Source organism: Lolium rigidum, chromosome 6 (genome assembly GCF_022539505.1).
Source record: "Lolium rigidum isolate FL_2022 chromosome 6, APGP_CSIRO_Lrig_0.1, whole genome shotgun sequence".
Classification (NCBI taxonomy): domain Eukaryota; kingdom Viridiplantae; phylum Streptophyta; class Magnoliopsida; order Poales; family Poaceae; genus Lolium; species Lolium rigidum.
In genome coordinates, this window is record NC_061513.1 from 44,662,298 (window position 1) to 44,683,384 (window position 21,087).

The window sequence follows — 21,087 nt, forward strand, 5'->3', positions numbered from 1 at the left end:
ACCGACACCACGCCGTCGTGCTCGTCGGATTCAAGAGGAGCTACTACTTCCGCTGCCCGCCGGAACGGGGAGGTGGACGTCGTCTTCATCAACAACCGAACGTGTGACCGAGTACGGAGGTGCTGCCCGTTCGTGGCGCCGGAACCGATCGTGATCAAGATCTTCTACGCGCTTTTGCAAGCGGCAAGTGAACGTCTACCGCAGCAACAAGAGCCTCATCTTGTAGGCTTTGGAATCTCTTCAAGGGTGAGACTCGATACCCCCTCGTTGCCACCGTCTTCTAGATTGCATCTTGCCTTGGATTGCGTGTTCGCGGTAGGAAATTTTTTGTTTTCTATGCAACGTTATCCTACAGTTCCACCTCCCATATGGGGGGGTGGCCGGCCCCCTAAGGGGGAGTCCACTTGGGACTCCTCCCCCACTAGGGTTGGCCGGCCATGGAGGTGGAGTCCCATGTGGACTCCACCTTCCTTGGTGGTTTCTTCCGGACTTTTCTAGAACCTTCTAGAACCTTCCATAGAACCTTCCGCGACATTTTAATTCACATAAAATGACATTCTATATATGAATCTTATTCTCCGGACCATTCCAGAACTCCTCGTGATGTCCGGGATCTCATCCGGGACTCCGAACAAATATTCGAACTCCATTCCATATTCAAGTACTACCATTTCAACATCCAACTTTAAGTGTGTCACCCTACGGTTCGTGAACTATGCGGACATGGTTGAGTACTCACTCCGACCAATAACCAATAGCGGGATCTGGAGATCCATAATGGCTCCCACATATTCAACGATGACTTTAGTGATCGAATGAACCATTCACATAAAATACCAATTCCCTTTATCACGCGATATTTTACTTGTCCGAGGTTTGATCTTCGGTATCACTCCATACCTTGTTCAACCTCGTCTCCTGACAAGTACTCTTTACTCGTACCGTGGTATGTGGTCTCTTATGAACTTATTCATATGCTTGCAAGAAATTAGACGACATTCCACCGAGAGGGCCCGAGTATATCTATCCGTCATCGGGATGGACAAATCCCACCGTTGATCCATATGCCTCAACTCATACTTTCCGGATACTTAATCCCACCTTTATAACCACCCATTTACGCAGTGGCGTTTGATGTAATCAAAGTACCTTTCCGGTATAAGTGATTTACATGATCTCATGGTCATAAGGACTAGGTAACTATGTATCGAAAGCTTATAGCAAATAACTTAATGACGAGATCTTATGCTACGCTTAATTGGATGTGTCCATTACATCATTCATATAATGATATAACCTTGTTATTAATAACATCCAATGTTCATGATTATGAAACTAATCATCCATTAATCAACAAGCTAGTTTAAGAGGCATACTAGGGACTTCTTGTTGTCTACATATCACACATGTACTAATGTTTCGGTTAATACAATTATAGCATGATATATAAACATTTATCATAAACATAAAGATATAAATAATAACCACTTTATTATTGCCTCTAGGGCATATCTCCTTCAGCGAGGCTAGGCCTCAGCCCATAGCCCGTGAGGACTGCTCACACATGATTAGATCAACAATCATAAAAATTGTATTATGAATATCAAATAGTCTTAAAATGTTGCCAATCACGAATGAATAAAGATTACAAGTAGGGGGAGAGAGAGAGGATGGAGATGGTGATGATAAAGAGGCAGTGAAGTGGATGACGGAGACAAGGATTTGGTGTAGATTGGATTTGGCTATGGGGACGGAATGTGTTTTTCTATCTGTGTATCTCTTAAATGCCATGGGTGCCTTCACATGTTATACTGGGTTTCACAAGACGAAGCCACCGACACATCGTGCCATCAGCCGTACGGACGATTATACCATGCTCGTTAAACCTTCTAGGAATTATCTCCGAATCCTGGTTGACTTGGTGACATCTCCAGCTTGCAATTCTTCATTAATTTTCCTTGATTTCCTCCTTAATATGTCCATTTCTGCATAAAACAAATTAACGAGGAGATTTACACATCTTGGCACTGATTAGTACTTTATAATGGGGGTAGGAAGATATTTGTTTAATTCTGAGACAAGATGCCCCGGTTTAGAAGGATATAAAGTGGTTGCTTTGCAACATTCTACACTTGGAATGACAACAGATTGGTATACCTCCCTTCCTCCAGCAACACTTTTTTGGTTTGCGCCACTGCATCCACGAAGCACAAGCGGATCCCTCATAATGCAATATGAGAGGCCAAGCTTATGCACATGCTTGTATATCCATTATCCCCAAGTGGACGAAAAGATTCAAGCACATGAAACCTTGTGATGCTTATCTTCAACCTTATCAACCTTGATGTCATCCTTTCATGGATTATACAGAATCTTCATTTTAGATTTGGGCCCATGAGTGGCACCTAACATCATAGAAATACCAAATTAAACACATAGATCATGTGTTAGTTCACATAGCACAGTTAACAATTTCTTACTATACCACTCGATCACTTAACCCATGCAACACATCATTTTTGCTTGTGTGTCTATCTTCTAGAGTCCAATTATTTGTCTTCATCTTGATCAACCTTGTTTATGTGCTTGACTCTATTTTGATGATATCTTGAAGGTAATAATGAATTCTTCACTTAATCTCCATTACTTCAAGACTGTATCGCCAAAGGCTCAATTCTTGCATGAGTGTTCTTGGACTTCTCCATGAACATCACTTGGTCCTCCATGCTCGATCTATCACAATCTCATGGAATCCCTTTTTACTTCATTACTTGCTTTCGGACTTGGTCAACTATTTCTCAACTCGATCATGAGCTCACCATAACCTTGTCTTGAATCCATATTTTTAATTCTCACGATATATTGGTCCTCGATGGCTCAACTCATAAGCCCAATCATGAACACTTTTGAGTTTCCCCAATGAATTACACATATCTCATTTCTTCATCTACACATGAACCTCATCGTGATTGTGCTGGGTTCAATCAATGAACAAAACCCTCCTGACTTGAAGTTCCCTATGTTCGATCACTTTCTAGTCCTACATCATAGCATATTCGTTTCTTTAACTTAATGGTGTTCGTGACTATTTTGACTTTGATTTGCATTCATTATCTAATTTGTCCAAGGGACTACATGAATCTCATATGGAACATTTCTTCATATATATACATAAGGACTTTGATCGATATGAGTTTCAATCATTATCACAACTGAGTGTTTATATTTATTTGCATGACCTTCCTCCTTGAACCCATCAAATGGTCTTCATGTATCGCCTACGAAAAATCATTTCCTGTAACTAAATGAAATCATCAGTCCATTGGCATTGTCATTAATTATCAAAACAAAACATACATGATTGTCAATGCTATAAAGGTTAGACCAACTAATGTGCAACATTAAGTGAATAATATTTACATTGATTTTAACTAGTTAAGATATGCCAGGCTATACATTTTTTAGCTCCATGATATGTAGTGGTATGGCTTCCCTCACGGCCTTTTATTCATTTGTCGAAGTGACTTTATTGAGTCAGTCCACTATGGAATTCATGGTTTGGGTTTCGTCGAGCCATCATCTAGCTCATTTGCTTCAAAATTCTTAAGAGAAATTTTAATTATAGCACTCCCAGACATGCCTTGCTATACCGCGGGGATGAGGCTTTTGAATTTTGATCTCCTCGGAGTGTGACATCATATGTCGATGTGTTGATCCTTCAATACCCAAAAGCACTACGGTACATCGTAAATCTAACTGTATAGCCATAGAAAAAACACTACCAGGAGCGGATATATTTGTGTCACTGCATTTTGTACATTTTCTGTAGGTTTTATTTGAGTCTTTACTGTTTATTTAACAAAATTCCAATATGTGCATAGCAATGGTTAGTTTTTGTCTTTTTGGAACAATAAACTTGTCTTTTCTGTGTAGCCTACAAACTGCTGAAGTATGTAAAAAAATTATGAACACATATATGCATGTGTGAGAATTTTTTAGAATTTTAACTTGTAAATATAATTTCTTTTTTTTAAGATCGCGGGCTTCTTGGAGCCGGGGAGCCAAAAAGGACTCTCTCTCTTCTCTCTCCCGACTGAAAAGGTCTCCTGCTAAATTTAGCGTTCCAACGGCTCCAAGTTTGGACCCGCACCATTCTCCTACTCTTGAGCACCACCGCAAGACCACGAACCCTTCTCCATAATCCTCTCGCCACCACCCCTTTCACCCTTTCCTCCCACTATAAATCCTCAGGAACACCATCCTTCTTCCACAACCACCAAGCTTCTCCACAATAATCCATCGCAATAACCAATAAGCCCACTACCTCCGCACAGTCAATCTCCCAAATTCTCCGTAGTCGGCAATGGCGGGCGCAAGGAACAACGAGCTGCGCATGACCCTGCTGGGCCTCGCCCTGCTTGGTATGCTGCTGCTGAGCCACACCGCGGCCCCCGTGGAGGCCGCCGTGAGCGCGGGCGAGGACAGCTTCCCCGTCAACGGCGCCGGCGGGCGCTCGCTCAAAAGCTTCAGCATGAACGGCGCCGAGGGCGAGAAGGGCAAAGGCGCCAAGCGCACCGATGGCACCGGCGACTTCTGATCTGATCGATATCGGCCGCCGTCGAGCACTACTAAATAATCTGTTTGATTAGCACACGTACGTACGCATGGCCGTATATATGGCTCGTGCGGCGGCGTGGATTGCTACCAGACGCGCCGCAGGGAGCCAGCGCACGCTAGCTGCTTGCCGCGCCGCTGGTTGATTAAAGACTTAAAGTGTTTTTTCGTATTTGTATGTGCTGTTTACTAGGATGTGTAGATGCAGTGCGCGTGCCTGCACCCATCCCTGTGTGTTGTTCTTCAGTGTAAGGGGCCGTTCAATTGATTTGTACGTGCCTTATTCAATTTATTGCTTAAACCATTGGATCAAATTTCCTGTGTCACTGATTGCTTCATTCTGGTTTGCTCGAATTTTGTTGATCACTCACTTCCCTCTCCTCACCCTCTCGCACCACCGTTTGGTTCTAGAAATTAACTCTTGCATCGTCGACCGAATTAGACTGCGAAATACAGTGTACTACTAATGAAGTTCTGAGTCCTAAATTCCTAATACACCCAAAGAAACGAGAACTTATCTCCGATCGATCGGCCGCCGTCCTGTACTACCTCCAACCGAATATAGATTACCAAGCAGGATTTTGAAACACACGGAACGGTTTGGATGTCCTGACATGTTGGATCGTCTTACACCAATGATATGAAGTTGTTCGTGTGCATGGAGCTGCAACAGATGAAATGAATTAACTGTTAGTTTTTTTTTTTAATGCATCATTAGGATTAACATATACATGTGCTGATCACCTATCAGTGCACCTAATTATCTTTAACAAAGAGATCAGGAGATCCACTTACAGGAAGATGAAGTATTCCCCTTCTTGCTCGTTGCAGGCACAGGCATGCTGCGATGTCGATGGAGGTGGTGTGCTGCAGACGGAGTGGAGGCGTCAGCAGCAGGACCCTCCTAGCTCCTGGAGGTGGAGATGGTCTTAGACGCCGTCGGCACAGTCCTCGCGGTGGCCGGCGGTGGTGCTCCGGTCTTCTGATCCCATCAGCACCCTTTTTGGATCGGTTGTTAGGGGTCTGTTACTTTCACGTATGTGTTTTTCACTCTCACCTGGAGAGTTACGACCTCCTCCTTTTTATATGTGGCGCTGTGGGACCAGGGACCGAAACCAGTTGGTTTTGGGTGCCCCGATCAGGCACGTACGTGAGAGGAGACTTTGTCTCCCTTATTCCTCTCGGGTGGTTAAACCTGAGATCAATCCCAACATTCTCCCCCTTGATCGTAAGGTTAACAAACATCATAAGTCCACTCTCAATAGGAACAACGTACCAAAGTAAGGTGTTGAAGTGGCCAATGACATGCCACTAAACCTCAATACTTATAGTACACCATCCTATCTTAAAATGGAAAACATAATACTTTATGGGAGTTGGTCCATTTGACGGTCCTTATTTCCAGGATCAAAAGGCTTTCTAGCAACCCATGCCGGCAACATAATCATAAATAGGAGTGACTAGGCCTTCGATAAACGGATCCCAAAAGCATATAAAACATATTTATACGCTTAACAACAATAGTTTGATCCTGGATTCTATCTTTCACAACATCAAACATATTCTCAATATGGTTTTGGCAACACCATTTTACTTGTTGTTACTCGCATAGAAAACTGCGTGTTCATAATGCAGTAAGTGGCTTTAAATGTTGTCTACCACATTAATTTCGGGAAAACATTTTGACATACACCTGCCGATAGCCTCTTAACATGCCACATAGCTAATTGCATCATTATGATGCCATCAATGTCATTTTTGGAGCTTTTCCACGATATAACTCCATATGCGAGGGTGAGGATGTGACATGACGTGGAAACTTTATTATCCACACACCTCGCAAAACCAATGTCTGAATAACCCACGAAGTCAAGGTTACTAGGCATATTACAAATGAGCATGTAAACATTATTATCTTGCATGCAAGACATTTTGACGGCTTTTTCAATGTTCCATTTATGAACTTACTGTATTTGCCAATTATCCCGGTCGTAAGTAGGGCATGTTCATTCTTGAATACACAAGTTTCTTCTGACAACTGAAGCATAAGGAACCCCCGTTATCTGATCAGTTTAAAATGGTTCCTTGGACATTGAAATGCCCATCTTTATTGCCCTTAACATTAGTAGCAGGTGAGATAGAGTACTAGTACATAATATTTTCTTTTCGTACTCTATTTCCGTATGTCATCATAATGTAGAACTTATACTCCTTTTGGACTGGACTTATATCTTGGCGAGCCTCAATACATCAAGGTATGAGGCATTACCAAGATCCTTCATATCATAATTAGAAGATTGAAAAACCCCTGGATAGCCAATAAGATTCAATCTTCATAAAGTAGTGAAGCTTACTCCCCCTCGTCTTGAGGTAGTATTGTAACATTCTTTGTTTGGTCCTTTCAAGATTTCCTCAGAGTCACCTTTTTTTTTGTGTGGAGCCATATACGCCCAACCATTATTTGACTCACTCAGCAAACTCTATTAAGTTCCGTACATCACTAAAGCTCATTATCTTCATCATACATTGCAAATGTCACCAAGATAAATGTTCACACACATTATTTATCACATGAAAATTGTTGAGTTCAACACCAAGTGTTGTATTAGGGACTACATAACTCTCAACATAACTAATGTGTACGAACAAGGATCTCATGGAAATTCTCCTTAAGGTTCATGTTCATAAGCTCCAGTTCTCCATGATCACTTTATATGGAGAACATGGCTGCAAAAACTCGATAATGCTTCATTTCAGTTCTAAACCACAACACCGTTGGGCAGAAGGTGGAAAAGAACTTGATTAAATTAATGTGGCACATGATTATAAACGACGTTGGTCGAAATGTAACCATAAGCCACATGCTACACCATAGACAACATTAGAATGGCAAACTTGCCACTTTATCATTCATGTCTGTTTCATAGTGTTCATAAGGGAGTAATATCACATTAACATGAAAAGGAGTCAAAACATTAGTGTGATTTTTCATTCATTCACTCTCCAAATAGGACTTCTCGTTGGTTCCATCATACTCGGAGAATTAAATGAGTGCAATGACCCATATTAAATGAGACATTCCCTTTCCCCTTCGAAATGTGGTAAACTTACCACAATTTCGACGAGATCTCATTTCTCACATTTCTTACATCATAATTGTGTCATAGCACACATAATCATTACAAAAGATACATGCCCCGAGGACACAAAAATTCTCACCATATGGTGAGACTTACATAAAAAGATTGCGTTCCAAAGAACAAAATGTTCATATAGAAGCAAGTTGTCTTACAATGCTTTATTCGTCAATGTCCTCATAGAAGAACCCCTTGTCCATTGCTTAAAATAGATAGCATCTTTATGAGCATCATTATAAACATAAACATCAAGAAAACTTGTGATGAGACGAATCAAAACAAGGTCATTTGTTGTTCTAATCCGTATCACCGTTGGGCTGAAAAGGGAAGAGAACATTATCATTCATAAAGAAATGGGTTATGACAATAATCAACGTTGGTCAGAATACTATCACATACCATATATCATACGCTCATAATTAAAATCTCTATTCAAAACTTCTCGTTGGTTCCATTTTGACTAGAGAAACTTAAAATCACATAATGACTAGTGAGAACATCTGGTAAATTTATAGTTCATCACTAATCATTTTGTCTTCAACCTTTGACTCCATAATTTCAAAAACATCAAGCAAACATGTCAAGGTTTATCATTACAAACTTGAAGGCATGGTACAAAATACCATTCATTCTGAATATTAACAATGAAAATGACATTTCCATGAATGACATTCACACTGAAAATAACATTATCATCAACTATAAGTATTGTCCAAATGACTTATATTAAGTTACATCACGGTTCACCAAATAATTGGTGAACAACAATAGTCAAATAGAATGACAATACATGAGCATGATGCACATTACAATCCTCTAAAGAAACTTTCTTCGGAGAATCAACATCATTATGAGCCTTCATCACCTTCGAGTGCATGTCAAAAGACAAAACGCACCGACATAATACTTGGACTAATTTCTCAACATTATTTGGTTACATAGTGCAAGTGCGGAAAACCGAACAACACGAGGATCAACTTTTTCTTAAGGTGGCCTAAGCCCATTAGTGATGATCCTATCATCAAGACATGCCATAATTATGACAACAACATAAAATCAAAATAATAACCATATCATTAAAAAACCATGGATTAGTAGATAATACCTTCCCATTTTGCTCATAAAAACTAAACAATATTTCCCTCTAAACATAAAAACCTGAACACTTTATCAAAATATAAGCAAAACATTCTCATGGGTAATAAATATCAATATTATTCTCAACGTCAATTGATATTTAAAATGATAGTTATCAAATGTCACCAAAAGACATTAAAAATTTGTCAAAATTTTAAAATAAAATTTCCCGTGGGTTTCATTTTATTTAGTAAAATCAACATGTTCATTTAACATAATTTTCAGGCAATTACAATCCATCTAAACAGTGTAATCATAAGCATTATATATAAATCGTAAAAGCACTGAAAAGACTGAAAAGCCACATTCTTCTTTCGGCCCAAAAACTACTGCAGCCCTTAACAACAATACCGCCCTGGGCGTTAAAACATTAGGGAGGCTGCAGGGAACCTGGGCTCGGCCTTCTTCTCAGATTTGGTCCAATAAGCGTCTGAGGCCTGTTAACACAGCAGGCCAATCTAGGCTGTCGGATCAAAATTGACGGCCCAGATTCGTCTCAGTTAGTGCAAATACACCGGCCGGTCAAACCCTAGCCCGATTCCTCCACCTCCCCTGTTTTTCCGCGAGGCGGCGCCGGAGGCAACCGGCGGCCGAAAAACGACCGTTCCCGGCGGCGCTGTGGCTCCGCTCGCCGGAGCAGCGTGCTGCGGATTGGATTCCGTGCGCTGCTCCGTCGAGTGCAGCCGGTGCGTCGCGTCGGTGGTGCGGTGAGGAGGTGGTGTCGCGCGCCGGCAAGCCAGCGGCCGAGCGATGACGGCGAGGTGCAGCACCCCGGTGCCGTCCATTCCGCGCAGAAGCGCGTCGTCCCGCTCGTCCTCTCCGTGAGAAGGCGGCGTCGCGGCTTGGTGTAGCGCGCCGGCAAGCCAGCGATCGAGCGACGACGGCGACCGGTGGCACGGCGGCCAGCGGCGCCTCGTCCATCCCGCGCGTCGTTTCGCTCGTCCACAGCGGGTCCTCGGCGAGCCCCGAAAGGAAAAGGCGACGGCGTGGCGTCATCAGTGGTAAGATCTTGATCCCCTTCTCATCAATTGGGTGCAAATTTTGCCTTTCGGGATTTATGGTTAGGATTCATCATCAATTTGGGGATTTTCTTTCATGGTTCAAAGTTCGTGCTCCCCAAAACACGAGTAATTGCTTCTGTAAGCCGTAAGTAGAACAACGGCATGATAAAAGTAATTAACCAGGGCATAAACTTGACTCCAAACATTAATTCTGGTTAATTGAACTTGATATTCTGGTTACATGGAATTGACATAATAGGGGGTGAACCCGAGCCTAACAACAACAATTCAATTTTTTTAAACAAATCCATCAGACATAGACATTATAAACAGATCGCATTAGGGTTCCATAATCAAGACAAAACATGCTTAGGGCACTTAAGGTGATCAGATCAGCTCTGATACCATTGTTAGTTTTTTTTTTTAATGCATCATTAGGATTAACATATACATGTGCTGATCACCTATCAGTGCACCTAATTATCTTTAACAAAGAGATCAGGAGATCCACTTACAGGAAGATGAAGTATTCCCCTTCTTGCTCGTTGCGTGCACGGGCATGCTGCGATGTCGATGGAGGTGGTGTGCTGCAGACGGAGTGGAGGCGTCGAGCAGCAGGACCCTCCTAGCTCCCGGAGGTGGAGATGGTCTTAGACGCCGTCGGCACAGCCCTCGCGGTGGCCGGCGGTGGTGCTCCGGTCTTCCGATCCCATCGCACCCTTTTGGATCGGTTGTTAGGGGTCCGTTACTTTCACGTATGTGTTTTTCACTCTCACCTGGAGAGTTACGACCTCCTCCTTTTTATATGTGGCGCTGTGGGACCAGGGACCGAAACCAGTTGGTTTTGGGTGCCCCGATCAGGCACGTACGTGAGAGGAGACTTTGTCTCCCTTATTCCTCTCGGGTGGTTAAACCTGAGATCAATCCCAACATTAACTTGTTCTTCGTGAAATCAGTTTGTCACCTAAAATGTTCACCTGTGAAATGCCATCATAGATACTTAAAAATTGCCCGCCTGTTGAGTTTTTCCATCAAGTTTTACAACACCAAAATAACCATGTGTTCCACCCAATTGTAATAACACATGCATGATGGGTAACCGGTGTCTTATAATAAAAACAAAACTAAACAATTTACAAAACAATACAGGCGAAAATATAGTGAAATAGATGTAAAAGAATCCTACCAAAGCTAGAAAACAAAGAAAATAATGAACGTAACTAATAAACAAACAAAAGGAGGGTTTGCCTTTGGTGGCGTACGAATGCTATCGGACATAAAAGCCTTGTATTTTACCCTAATAATGTATTTTCTCGGTGTAAAAATAGATGTCTCACTTTTATGTAGATACAAATGTATCTCTAACTAAAATGCATCCGTATCTAGATAAAGTTGAGACGCTTATTTTTAGACAGAGGGAGTAGTAATATACTTTGCTATATCGGAAAACTTAAAATGGAAGTCGAGCTACAAGTAGCTCTTTATTTACAACCACTCAGAGTTCATATTCTAAAGTTTAAAAAGTTGAAACAAAATTCTAGAGATAAAAAGTTATGTATACTATGATGGTATAAAATTCAATATAAACTATTTCATATTCTAGGCTACACAAAAATAACAAATTCTGAATTTTTTACAGTGAATAATGCACATTTCAATACTATAAAATTTCTCAGATTTTACCAATTTTGTGTAGCCTAGAATACAAATCAGTTTGTATCGAGATTTTACACCATTGTAGCATTCATCAATCATCATTGTCTAGCTCCAAATTTTGTTTCAGGTTTTTTGAAAATTTAAAATACAAAAATTGAGTACTCGAAAATAAAGAGATGCATATAGCTCGGCTTTCAAAACTCGACATGCATGCTATATCTGTTTTTGTAACTTCCCTTACTCCTGATTCTGTTCAGTCCACTTACATGCTTTATACGTAGGTCAGTTGGCCTTTAGCTGAACTCTTGGACTAAAACTATTTTCCCATGAATGATTTGTCGTCGAATCCACTGAACTTGCTCAAGACTCGTAACACCAAACAAATAACATCTTCCACAATTCTGGAGAATATATACGCTGCTAACAAAATGTTAACAAGTTGGGGATGTAGCTCAGATGGTAGAGCGCTCGCTTAGCATGCGAGAGGCACGGGGATCGATACCCCGCATCTCCACCATGTTTTTTATTCTATTTTTCCATTCTTTTTTGTCGCTCACAATCTCGCTCGAAATCCAATCAAGAATAAATAACCTCCAACGCAAACCAGTTCGTGCAGCCGCATTTTTACCCAGACAGAAAATCTCCAAACTTAATGCCTTCCAAAAAAAAAAACCTCCAACGGCTAATTCTGCCCAGCCGACGTGTATATATCCTCCACGTTTTTAATTTTGTTTATTCCCACGCACGCACGCCGCCTCGTTTTCCATTCTTCTCGCTCCTTCCCCACCCGTCGCCAGATCACGCCGGAGCGACAGCGACCCCCGTTCAATTCCTCACTGCTCCGCCCTCCCTGCTCTGGGATGGACGGCGCGTCCTCGTCGGCGTCCTCGTCCGGCTACAGGCCGCGCAGGGGGGTCCGGCTCCGTCCGCTGCGGCGGCGGCGCGGCCCGGCGAACTCCTTGGCTTCTCGGGGCGGCGACGGAGACGGCGGGGAGAATGGGGGCGGAGGCGCGCAGGACGACCTCGCGCTGCCCCTCGGCATGTCGTTCGCCGCCGTTCTCGCGCGGGTACGTGCTTAACCGCTGCCTTTCCTCCCCAATACGCACACAAAGAATCCAATTTTGCCTCGTACACCATTGCGTCAGGGCAGCATTAGTAGGAGTACTGATTTCTTAAATGAATTATACGCTGCCTTAGTGCCTTTACGCCCATTTGTTCTGTTACTAGTACATGGATGCATGATGATCTTTTGTTGCTGAGGCTTGCACTTTCGTGATGGTTACTGCATGGATGCATATGCTCGAATAAGAGGGATTTTCTTCAAGCTGTGACAAAAAAAAAAGGATGGTTAACTTGTGGAATTAGTGCAACGTCTAATTACATGAAACGGAGAACCGTTGTCCATTGAGTGTATCTTGTCGATTTATTGTAGAATCTGCTATTGGTTTCAAAATTCGACATTGTTACTCCATTCCATATCTGTGTTGAGCGCTAAATGAGCTGAAGTTTAACTGTCAGATGTGCCATCCGCATAAAAAAAAAATCGCTCCCTATCATTCAGATAACGGAAGATCACGCACCAAGCAAAAAAGCTTAATACCAAGGCCTACCATCGGCCATCGCAGTTTACACATGTCTGCTTACGTTCGTTGCGTTTTCATTGTTTGTAGTTCCCACGATTGCGCACTCAATTTTTTTCAGTAAAGTTATCTTCTACTCACCTGTACACACTGCACATTGGCATTACCATTTTGTTAAATCGTCTACTCTATTGGTCAGAGTAATGAGTTGCCTTCCTTGATCACAGGTTGTGAATTCAAGCAATGGTCCAGGGGAAAGATTGCATCCGGTCATCCTTTCCAAGGTAATTCCTTTCTAATTTAACCCTAAACCCTGCAAACCATTTTAAAATGTTGTCTGAAATCGAGTCAAATTCAATATGCAGATCTGTACCTCAGCAGTGCAGGAGTCTTTAGCAAATGTAAGCCTTGCTGTCTGAATGTAGGGGCTCACTTTTCTGTTAACATTCCTTGAATATCTTTTTCTCATCTTTTGTATAGACATATGGTGACAGGTTTGACAGTTTCATGAGAAACTTCGAGAATTCGTTTAGCAGCACATTGAGGACGCTTCATCGTATTAATGAGATACCTGACTATGAGACAAGTCCTGCTCCTGAATGTTCTTTTAAGCACGGAGGCTCTGCAGCTGTAGGCAACAACTTGAGCACTGTTGATTCGCAAAACCGGACACATGAAGTTATTGTGAGTTCAGTAGAAAGTCAACTTGTTCTTTATGCCAGAGACAGTCAGCAGCTGGCTCAATCTGCTCGTAGCAGATCCTCTCATGAAGCTGATCGGTCCATTCTTAATGCATTCGAGAGGTCGGTTAAGGAGCAAGCTCGTTCAAACGAGCTAAAGGAATTTGAGATTGGGCTTAACATGAGAAAGCTGCAACTTAAGCAGTCCCAGTTAGCTCTTAGCTCCTACACACATATGTTAGAGAAGATCAAATTATCTCTAGGATTTCAGAAAGCTTCTTTCCAAGAGGAGAAATTCCAGACAAAGATGCAGGACACCAGAGACGCGCAGATCCTCAGAACACTTACAGATTTTCTTGTTAGTGCGGTAATAATTATGTCAGTGTTTTTCGCATATGGGACTTACATTTATTCCTACGAACGGATAACTGATATTACGTCAGCTTGCTCAGCTGCTTCGAGGGTATGATCATCTACTTCATCAATAGATGTGTATTAGCAAGTCCCTTTGGTAATTAAATATTTTTTCTATTCCTTTTGCAGGGATCCAAATCGTGGTGGGTGCCTAGTTCAGTGTCAAACCTTAACTCTGGGTTGCTCTTTATCAGATGTCATCTAATAGCAGCAACACGCATGTTCTTTGGTATAGTAATGATTCTGGCAATTGCTTGGTTAGCGTTCCAGCGTTCTGCATTGACTGGATCAAGTATGCCTGTAACTTTCAATTTCATTCTGTTGGGAGTTATTTGTGGCTTTGCGGGTAGGTTTTGCGCCAACACTCTAGGTGGAGATGGAAACGTCTGGCTCATGTGCTGGGAAGTCCTTTGTTCGATTCATTTACTTGGAAACTGTTATCCATCCATTTTGTATCGCATCCTTCATGGTGCTATTACAACAGCGCGCGGCAACGAGGTTGTCTGGTTGCCGTACTGGGTTCGCCGGTGCATATTTTATGCTGTGCTGGGATTTGTTGTCCCAGCTTTCACTGGCCTACTACCATTTGCTTCTGTTTCCGACTGGAAGGACCATTTTTCTGACCAGATAAAGACCTTCATCATTGGTGACAAAGTTGAAGACTGAAGTATTTTGGATGCAGTATCTGGCACAGTCCTCTTGTATTTCTGCCAGTAAGGTGTCCGAATAAACCTTTTGGATTTCTGGAGAAGTAAGGTTTACCAAGGTGTTCCACCAAGGGAATGAAATGTTGGATGTGAGTTGTGATGGCATTGGTACAAAGACACACGCGTTGGCATGTGTTCGATAAAAAGTTGATGGCATTGTTGAATTGTGAAAGAAGAAGAATTGAACTTCTCAAATAGCAACAGGCCTCCCTATCTTACCCTGCTGGCCTCCATCCTTGGCTGTAAGTTGGTGACCGGTGGTATCATAACACTTTCAACTTCCAAGCCAAAGCTTTACATGGTGCAAGCTAAATCATTGTAGTGAACATGTGACCTTGAGATCAGATACGGGTATCAATGGCTTCAATGTTACCATTTTTTTTTCACTGTGCAAGGTCACAGTATAGTGTAAGAGTGCAGACCGGTTAATTACCACCTTCGGTAGTTATGGTCTTCTGTTTTTTTTTTCCTGGAATGTGGTTTTTCTTGCCGCATTCCTTATGTACATAAATATCAAGGGATGTAGTTTATCTTAACTGTACTAAAAGATCATGCTTTTGCAAAGGTGATATCACAGATTCAACATACTCAAACTCAAAGTCTTACCTAGTGTTATCCTGAACGCCAGAAACTTTGAACAGTAAGATTAGGCAACGTCCTGGTACACTGCCATCTACCAAACTACCTTGAGGCTTAAAGCAATGCAAATGGACGGAGTCGACGGATGTAACAAGGGTAAAATACAAAGATGCCTAGACATGTTGTTTTTAAACTTGCTTAATTCAGCCCCATATTATATCAGCCACCAGCCACGAACCAATTGATCAAGTCAGAAGATTTGATGTACCTACCTGGAATATATTAGGTGGGAATTTTACAGGACATCAATAGCCTAAGGACTTTGATTCTTTCATCTAGCACTCGTTATGCTTTAAGGTAAACAATCGTACCCTCATTCTTATTCTCATTCTTATATGGGGAAACTTCACAGTGTTGTTCATCATCTTTTTCGATAAAGGGAATATATTAATATTGTTGTTCATCATGTATACAACCACTCCAAAATGAGTAGTAGTGGACTAGCATTTCTGAATATGATGGGGTATTCTTGATGGTTTATTTGTGGTGGGACTGGGATAGCCCCATTTTTAGTTAGTTTGGTTACCTGTCCATGTTACCACCCAAGTTTACTAATGAACTTGTTCCAAAAAAAAATCCCGTGAAACCCATTTTCAAGTGTTGGAGATGGAGACATCTCATCCAATGAATTTCTCAAATGGTGCGTAAGAAGGCACCACCAAGTCAAAAGGAACAAACATATATACCTCCAACATCATCCATCATCATAAACATCTCTCTCCACTTCCTCACTCGTATTCCTATCTTGACCTCTGCTCCAGTTAAGGTACGACAACACCATCCATCATCGTGAACCTCTTTCTCCTTTTTCTCCCTTATCTTGACTTCTACTCCATTTACATTTCTTAGAACTTCTCGAGATGGCGAAGGGGAGGAGATCGAAGAGAAGGAGGTTCCCGGCGTCCAGCCTGACCGATGACCTCGTCGTCGAAATCCTCTCTCGCCTCCCTGCCAGGTCAGTCTGCCGCTTCAAGTGCGTGTCGGCAACCTGGCGGGACCTCATCTCGCACGCCGTTAACCGTATGAAGCTTCCCCAGACCCTGGCCGGCTTCTTCACTATGCACGATGGTGAGATGTGCTCAGTTCCCCATTTCACCAATGTCTCTGGCACAGGCCCCCCATTGGTCTCACATTCGCTTGACTTCTTGCCAATCCACAAACGCACCTTTCTCTTGGACAGCTGCAACAGCCTTCTCCTCTACAAATGCTCTCCTATCATGGATATGACAGATTCACATTTATTCGTGTGCAATCCTACAACGAAAGAGTGGGCTGCACTGCCAGATTACAACCTAGGCCATCAGAGGTGGGCTTCATGCTTGGGTTTTGATCCCGCCATGTCACCCCACTTCTATGTATATGAATTCATTCGAGATTATGCGCGTCATTTCGGGAATGTTGTCATTGGCAATGCGCCCCCTCTGGTCAATGGAGTGGAGGTGTATTCCTCTGAAACAGGAGAACGGGTTCATAGGGAGGACAATGATATTATCCCTTTTGATGGTCGATCGTCAAATGTTTTTCTGAATGGTTGTCTGCATTATCTCGTCTACTGTGATCCTGCTATAGCCGTGCTGGACACCCAGGGGAAAGTACGCATGAGCATACCTGTCCCTAACAATGAGGACTATGGTTTCATTCAGCTGTCCCAAGGCCGTTTGCACTATGCCAATTTTGAGGCAGATGATGAAGACCAGGTGGCCCGGCTAGTAATCTATGTCCTGGATGACTACGAAAACCAACAGTGGAGACTGAAGCATATGGCTGAAGCTTCCTACGTACTACTTTTTTTTTTTTTTTTTTTTTTTTAACAGGGGAAGGGACCCGAAGGTCCCAGAACTGGCATTAATAAACAAAATTTTTACAATACTGCAGGAAGGACCTGAAAGAAAATGAAATTACAACCATGTCCTTCCGATTTGCACAAAGGACCCTTGAAAGATTTCCAAAACGCCATCGAGTCCTCCTGCCAATCCCGACCTCGCCGGCGATGCATTTGCCACCATCGCCAGCCGCGTCCTTGCCGTCGAATAGCAAGGTGAAGAGGGCCTCCCGCCGGAGGTTGTAGGAGGGGGCACGGAATAGATCCGGCGAAGCCTGAAAAAGCCGGAGAAGCAGCCGCGCCACCCAAGAAGCAGGCTGGATAGGATATTGTAGATCACCACGAATCCAGCCGCTGGAGAGGTCGTCGCAGTAGAAGAAGAAGAGTTGAGGTCGCCCATGCCAGACAGAGATGGAGCGAGGAAGAGCAGCTCCAGGATTCCCCTCCGTCGATCTGCCAAGAACAGCACCGACAAAGATTTCATCTTCGTTGCCACCTCCATGGTGGCGATGAAGAAGAAGATCTAGGCCAGATCTGTCCAGATCGAAGGAGAAGCCGACGAGCTTTATTGTTGGGGGTGAGGAAGCGCCGCCGCCTTCCGCATCCGGCTCCTCCCATCGGAGCGCCGCGGACAGCAGCCACACCACCAGCAGCCACCGGTAGCAGCTCGAACTCCGGCGTGGCCAAGCCCCCAAGGGCATATCGCCGGCCTCCACAGGGGTAACACTAAGAAAAACAGAAGATCTAGACCTAAAACTACACCTAGCTACTCCGGCGCCCTTCCCTGACCAGCTCCGGCCGGCTATTCCGGCGGAGGAGGCCCTGGAGCGGCCCGGCCACCGACGGCCGACTCTCAAACCCTGTAGCTGAAGGAGAGAGGAGGAGGGGGGAAATGAGCTATCCTACGTACTACTTGGACAAACATGTCATAATCTTGTACGAACCTTCGAGTGGGTTGCAATCCATCCGGACTATAACATGATCTTCTACACTGTTGGGTGGGATAAAACACTGGTGTCCTATGACATGGACCGTCGCCAAGTCCAGGTGATCTGCACTCTTGGAGAGGACACTCGGGAGAAATATTTCCCGTATGTGCCATTGTTTTCAGAATTACAAACTTTGCACAGATGATACCAACATGGTAGTGGTGCCTTTATAACACCAGCTGGATCTTGAGAAGGAGTCAGTTTGTCCTTACAATGTAGCAGAGTGCCTTGGCATGGTTGGTTCTGTCTTATTTTCAAGCAGTGTAGCTTTATTCTGGATGCAACTTGTCTAATTACTCACAGACTTTGCACATGTGACACAAATATGTGATTGGTGCCTTTTGTAACAACTGGATCTTGAAAAGGAGTAAATTTATTCTTTCCATGTAGCAGAGGGCCTTGGCATTTCTGCCTCTGTTTTTGTTCTTCAAGCAAATGTTGGTTCACTCTTGATGCAACTTGGCTAATTTCCCCTAGATGTGTTTTCAAATTTTCAATGGACTTTCTACAGCTAGTACTTTTCCCGTTGTAAGAATGGTTCTAGACAATGGCAGATCCATATGTTGGTTTCCTAGTATCTAAACAAACACTCTAGTGTAATCATTCAAATAAAGGCGTGGCTAACGATTATCATGCAGCTAAATTTAAATCTTGTATTTGCAGTAACATTGTTGTTTAGAATTTGTAGCTTCAGAAGCACGTATCCGTTCTGGTAACAAAACAGTGACAAAACTAGGAGTTAGTATCATGCAGCAAATGCCCTGGTGACAGATTTAACAGTGCCAGTTTAGCCTTTACAGATAAAATGTACACCATCTTAGACCAGCCACATTTACAGGTGTTTTTTTGGCATCATATCAAACACATGGATGTACACAAGGAACTCAATTCTACAACTGTTGCAATTAGCACTCAATACAAACCTGATGCGGACCAAACTACATGGCTGTCCGGACCCTCTTCAACAGGAGTGACGTGACCATCTCCTTATCCGACAGCCGCTTGCTGTGCCCATTGATGAAGCTGCAAGAGAACTTGACTGGCTGCTCCCTTCCTTCTCCATTCACTGACCATCCAATGCAGGAACAACCCAAAAAGGAAGCGTTATGATTTCAAAATATGTTTCAAATGCATGAATATAAATCATTAGTTGAGAGAGCTTTGTTATTTGTCACTAACCTGAGTTGTAGTCAACTTGTTTAATCTTCTTAGATGGAGTAGCCTCATCCAATCTGAGTCTTCTCTTCAAACCAAGGGTGATATCATCACTAAGTATCTCTTCGCTACATTTAGACAGAGCTTCGATGTGATGTTGGAGTTTGCTCTTCTTGGAACAATTTTCGGTCTCCAAGCTGGACTTTCGCTTTGAGGACCGGATAGCTCCAGGCTCTAAAAGATGCAGATTATAATAAGTAAAATAAATTGCAGAAGTATCTCTTTGCGCTGACGTTCTTCTACTGCAGTTTATGACATCACAACATTCTTGTAGCACTAAGCAGATTCTAATTCGTATGATCACGAAATACTTGTAAGGAACTCAACTTGGACATTGAGAAGTAACACAGCTTTGGAACAAGTACATGAGAATGATGTTAGCCTATCAGCAGGTGTTAGTGCCTGTCAGAAGTTTCAAAATCAGGAAGATAGATCCTGAATATCATGTACCAATAATTAAAACTGACCCATTGGACTTGAACAATTACAATTATTGGCTGCTAGTATTGAGACACCAATACATGAGAAAAGGAGCAAAATCTTCAGAGAATCAGAGATCGATATGCTGCTGCTTGACCTCTCGAGTAGAATGTAGCTTTGATTGCCACAACTTGACACACTAAACACTATTGCCGCAAATTGACACATTAAATGCCACAATCTTCCAACGAGCCAGCACTGTTGTTATCTATCTACTTCTATAGTACCACCATCAGTCACGAGCACGGCGGCGCCAGTGCGACGATTATCGACAAAGCCATAAAACTAGAAGAAAAGCGCACCTGTTAGCAGGTGCGAAGGTGCGAGCCTGCCGTGGACGGCGACGGGCGTGGCGGGGTCGGCGCCGGTGGGCAGCCCGCGCGCGGCGAAGAAGGCGAGGAGCGCGCCCCAGGTGACGGACAGGGAGACGTGGCCGGAGCCGCGGCTGAGGAAGTAGCCGTTGAGGCGGACGGTGGCCGGGTCCAGCCCCAGCGCGCGGCCCACCTGCGCGAGGTCCACCCCGTCGCCCCCCTCCACCTCGACGATCGCCACCGCGGCCGCCTCGTCGGAGGCGGCGTCGGGCGCAGACCGGCGCAGGAACACGGTCTGAGGTGGCGGGGGAGGAGGCATCGGCGGCGATTTCTCTTGGATGCTCGCGCTGATCGGAGAGAGAGAGGGAGCGGGACAATGGCGAACACTCTGGTTGCTTCGGCTCTGCTGCTGCTGTTGCTCGCGGGTTGTGTCGGAGACGGAGCGGTTTCTGGAAGTGTCCCCGCTAGGTCGGAACACCCAACACATACGTACTGCCGATGAAACATGGGCCTGGCCCGACAACAGGCTTGGCCCATGGACTAGCAAAATAGTAGGCTTCGATGAATCGCTATTGGGTCGGAAGCAACAAGATATGCATATGCTAAGCTATTTACAAAAATATTACCTATCCCTAAGAGCTCTAAGCTCATAGGGTTGGGGGAAAACCTATACACCGACCAGGTCGGTGGCTACCGGCCACCGCA

The 21,087-nt window shown here is 43.6% G+C and overlaps 3 protein-coding genes and 1 non-coding gene across 4 annotated transcripts; 3 read left to right on the plus strand and 1 right to left on the minus strand.

The window, feature by feature from the left end:
• The first annotated feature begins 4,363 nt into the window (after positions 1-4,363).
• Positions 4,364-4,694, plus strand: LOC124661094. Its single transcript, XM_047198951.1, has one exon. The coding sequence runs from the start codon at positions 4,364-4,366 to the stop codon at positions 4,595-4,597; it is 234 nt and encodes a 77-aa protein (XP_047054907.1). The 3' UTR covers positions 4,598-4,694.
• Positions 4,695-11,986: 7,292 nt separating this feature from the next.
• On the plus strand, positions 11,987-12,059 carry TRNAA-AGC. The gene has a single exon. It is a non-coding gene; the product is annotated as a tRNA-Ala (tRNA).
• A 458-nt stretch (positions 12,060-12,517) lies between these two features.
• Positions 12,518-15,387, plus strand: LOC124665345 (protein CPR-5-like). The gene is made up of 5 exons (XM_047202756.1): positions 12,518-12,612; positions 13,353-13,409; positions 13,491-13,526; positions 13,606-14,268; positions 14,349-15,387. The coding sequence occupies exons 1-5, from the start codon at positions 12,586-12,588 to the stop codon at positions 14,883-14,885; spliced, it is 1,320 nt and encodes a 439-aa protein (XP_047058712.1). The 5' UTR covers positions 12,518-12,585; the 3' UTR covers positions 14,886-15,387.
• A 3,836-nt stretch (positions 15,388-19,223) lies between these two features.
• Positions 19,224-20,790, minus strand: LOC124660229. Its single transcript, XM_047198021.1, has 3 exons — positions 20,374-20,790; positions 19,556-19,765; positions 19,224-19,442 (listed from the first exon to the last, which is right to left on the minus strand). Exons 1-3 carry the CDS (start codon positions 20,699-20,701, stop codon positions 19,315-19,317), a joined length of 666 nt encoding a protein of 221 aa, XP_047053977.1. The 5' UTR covers positions 20,702-20,790; the 3' UTR covers positions 19,224-19,314.
• Positions 20,791-21,087: the final 297 nt, after the last annotated feature.

What these genes read in the sequence shown, in the direction of transcription:
- LOC124661094 (XM_047198951.1), top strand. Translation starts at nt 4,364, where the DNA reads ATGGCGGGCGCAAGGAACAACGAGCTGCGCATGACCCTGCTGGGCCTC.
- LOC124660229 (XM_047198021.1), bottom strand. Translation starts at nt 20,701, where the DNA reads ATGCCTCCTCCCCCGCCACCTCAGACCGTGTTCCTGCGCCGGTCTGCG. An exon ending in ACCTTCGCACCTGCTAACAG is followed by an intron (nt 19,766 to 20,373) that starts GTGCGCTTTTCT and finishes TGCATCTTTTAG; the next exon opens with AGCCTGGAGCTATCCGGTCC. An exon ending in ACAAGTTGACTACAACTCAG is followed by an intron (nt 19,443 to 19,555) that starts GTTAGTGACAAA and finishes TTGGATGGTCAG; the next exon opens with TGAATGGAGAAGGAAGGGAG.
- LOC124665345 (XM_047202756.1), top strand. Translation starts at nt 12,586, where the DNA reads ATGTCGTTCGCCGCCGTTCTCGCGCGG. An exon ending in ATCCGGTCATCCTTTCCAAG is followed by an intron (nt 13,410 to 13,490) that starts GTAATTCCTTTC and finishes TTCAATATGCAG; the next exon opens with ATCTGTACCTCAGCAGTGCA. An exon ending in TGCAGGAGTCTTTAGCAAAT is followed by an intron (nt 13,527 to 13,605) that starts GTAAGCCTTGCT and finishes TCTTTTGTATAG; the next exon opens with ACATATGGTGACAGGTTTGA.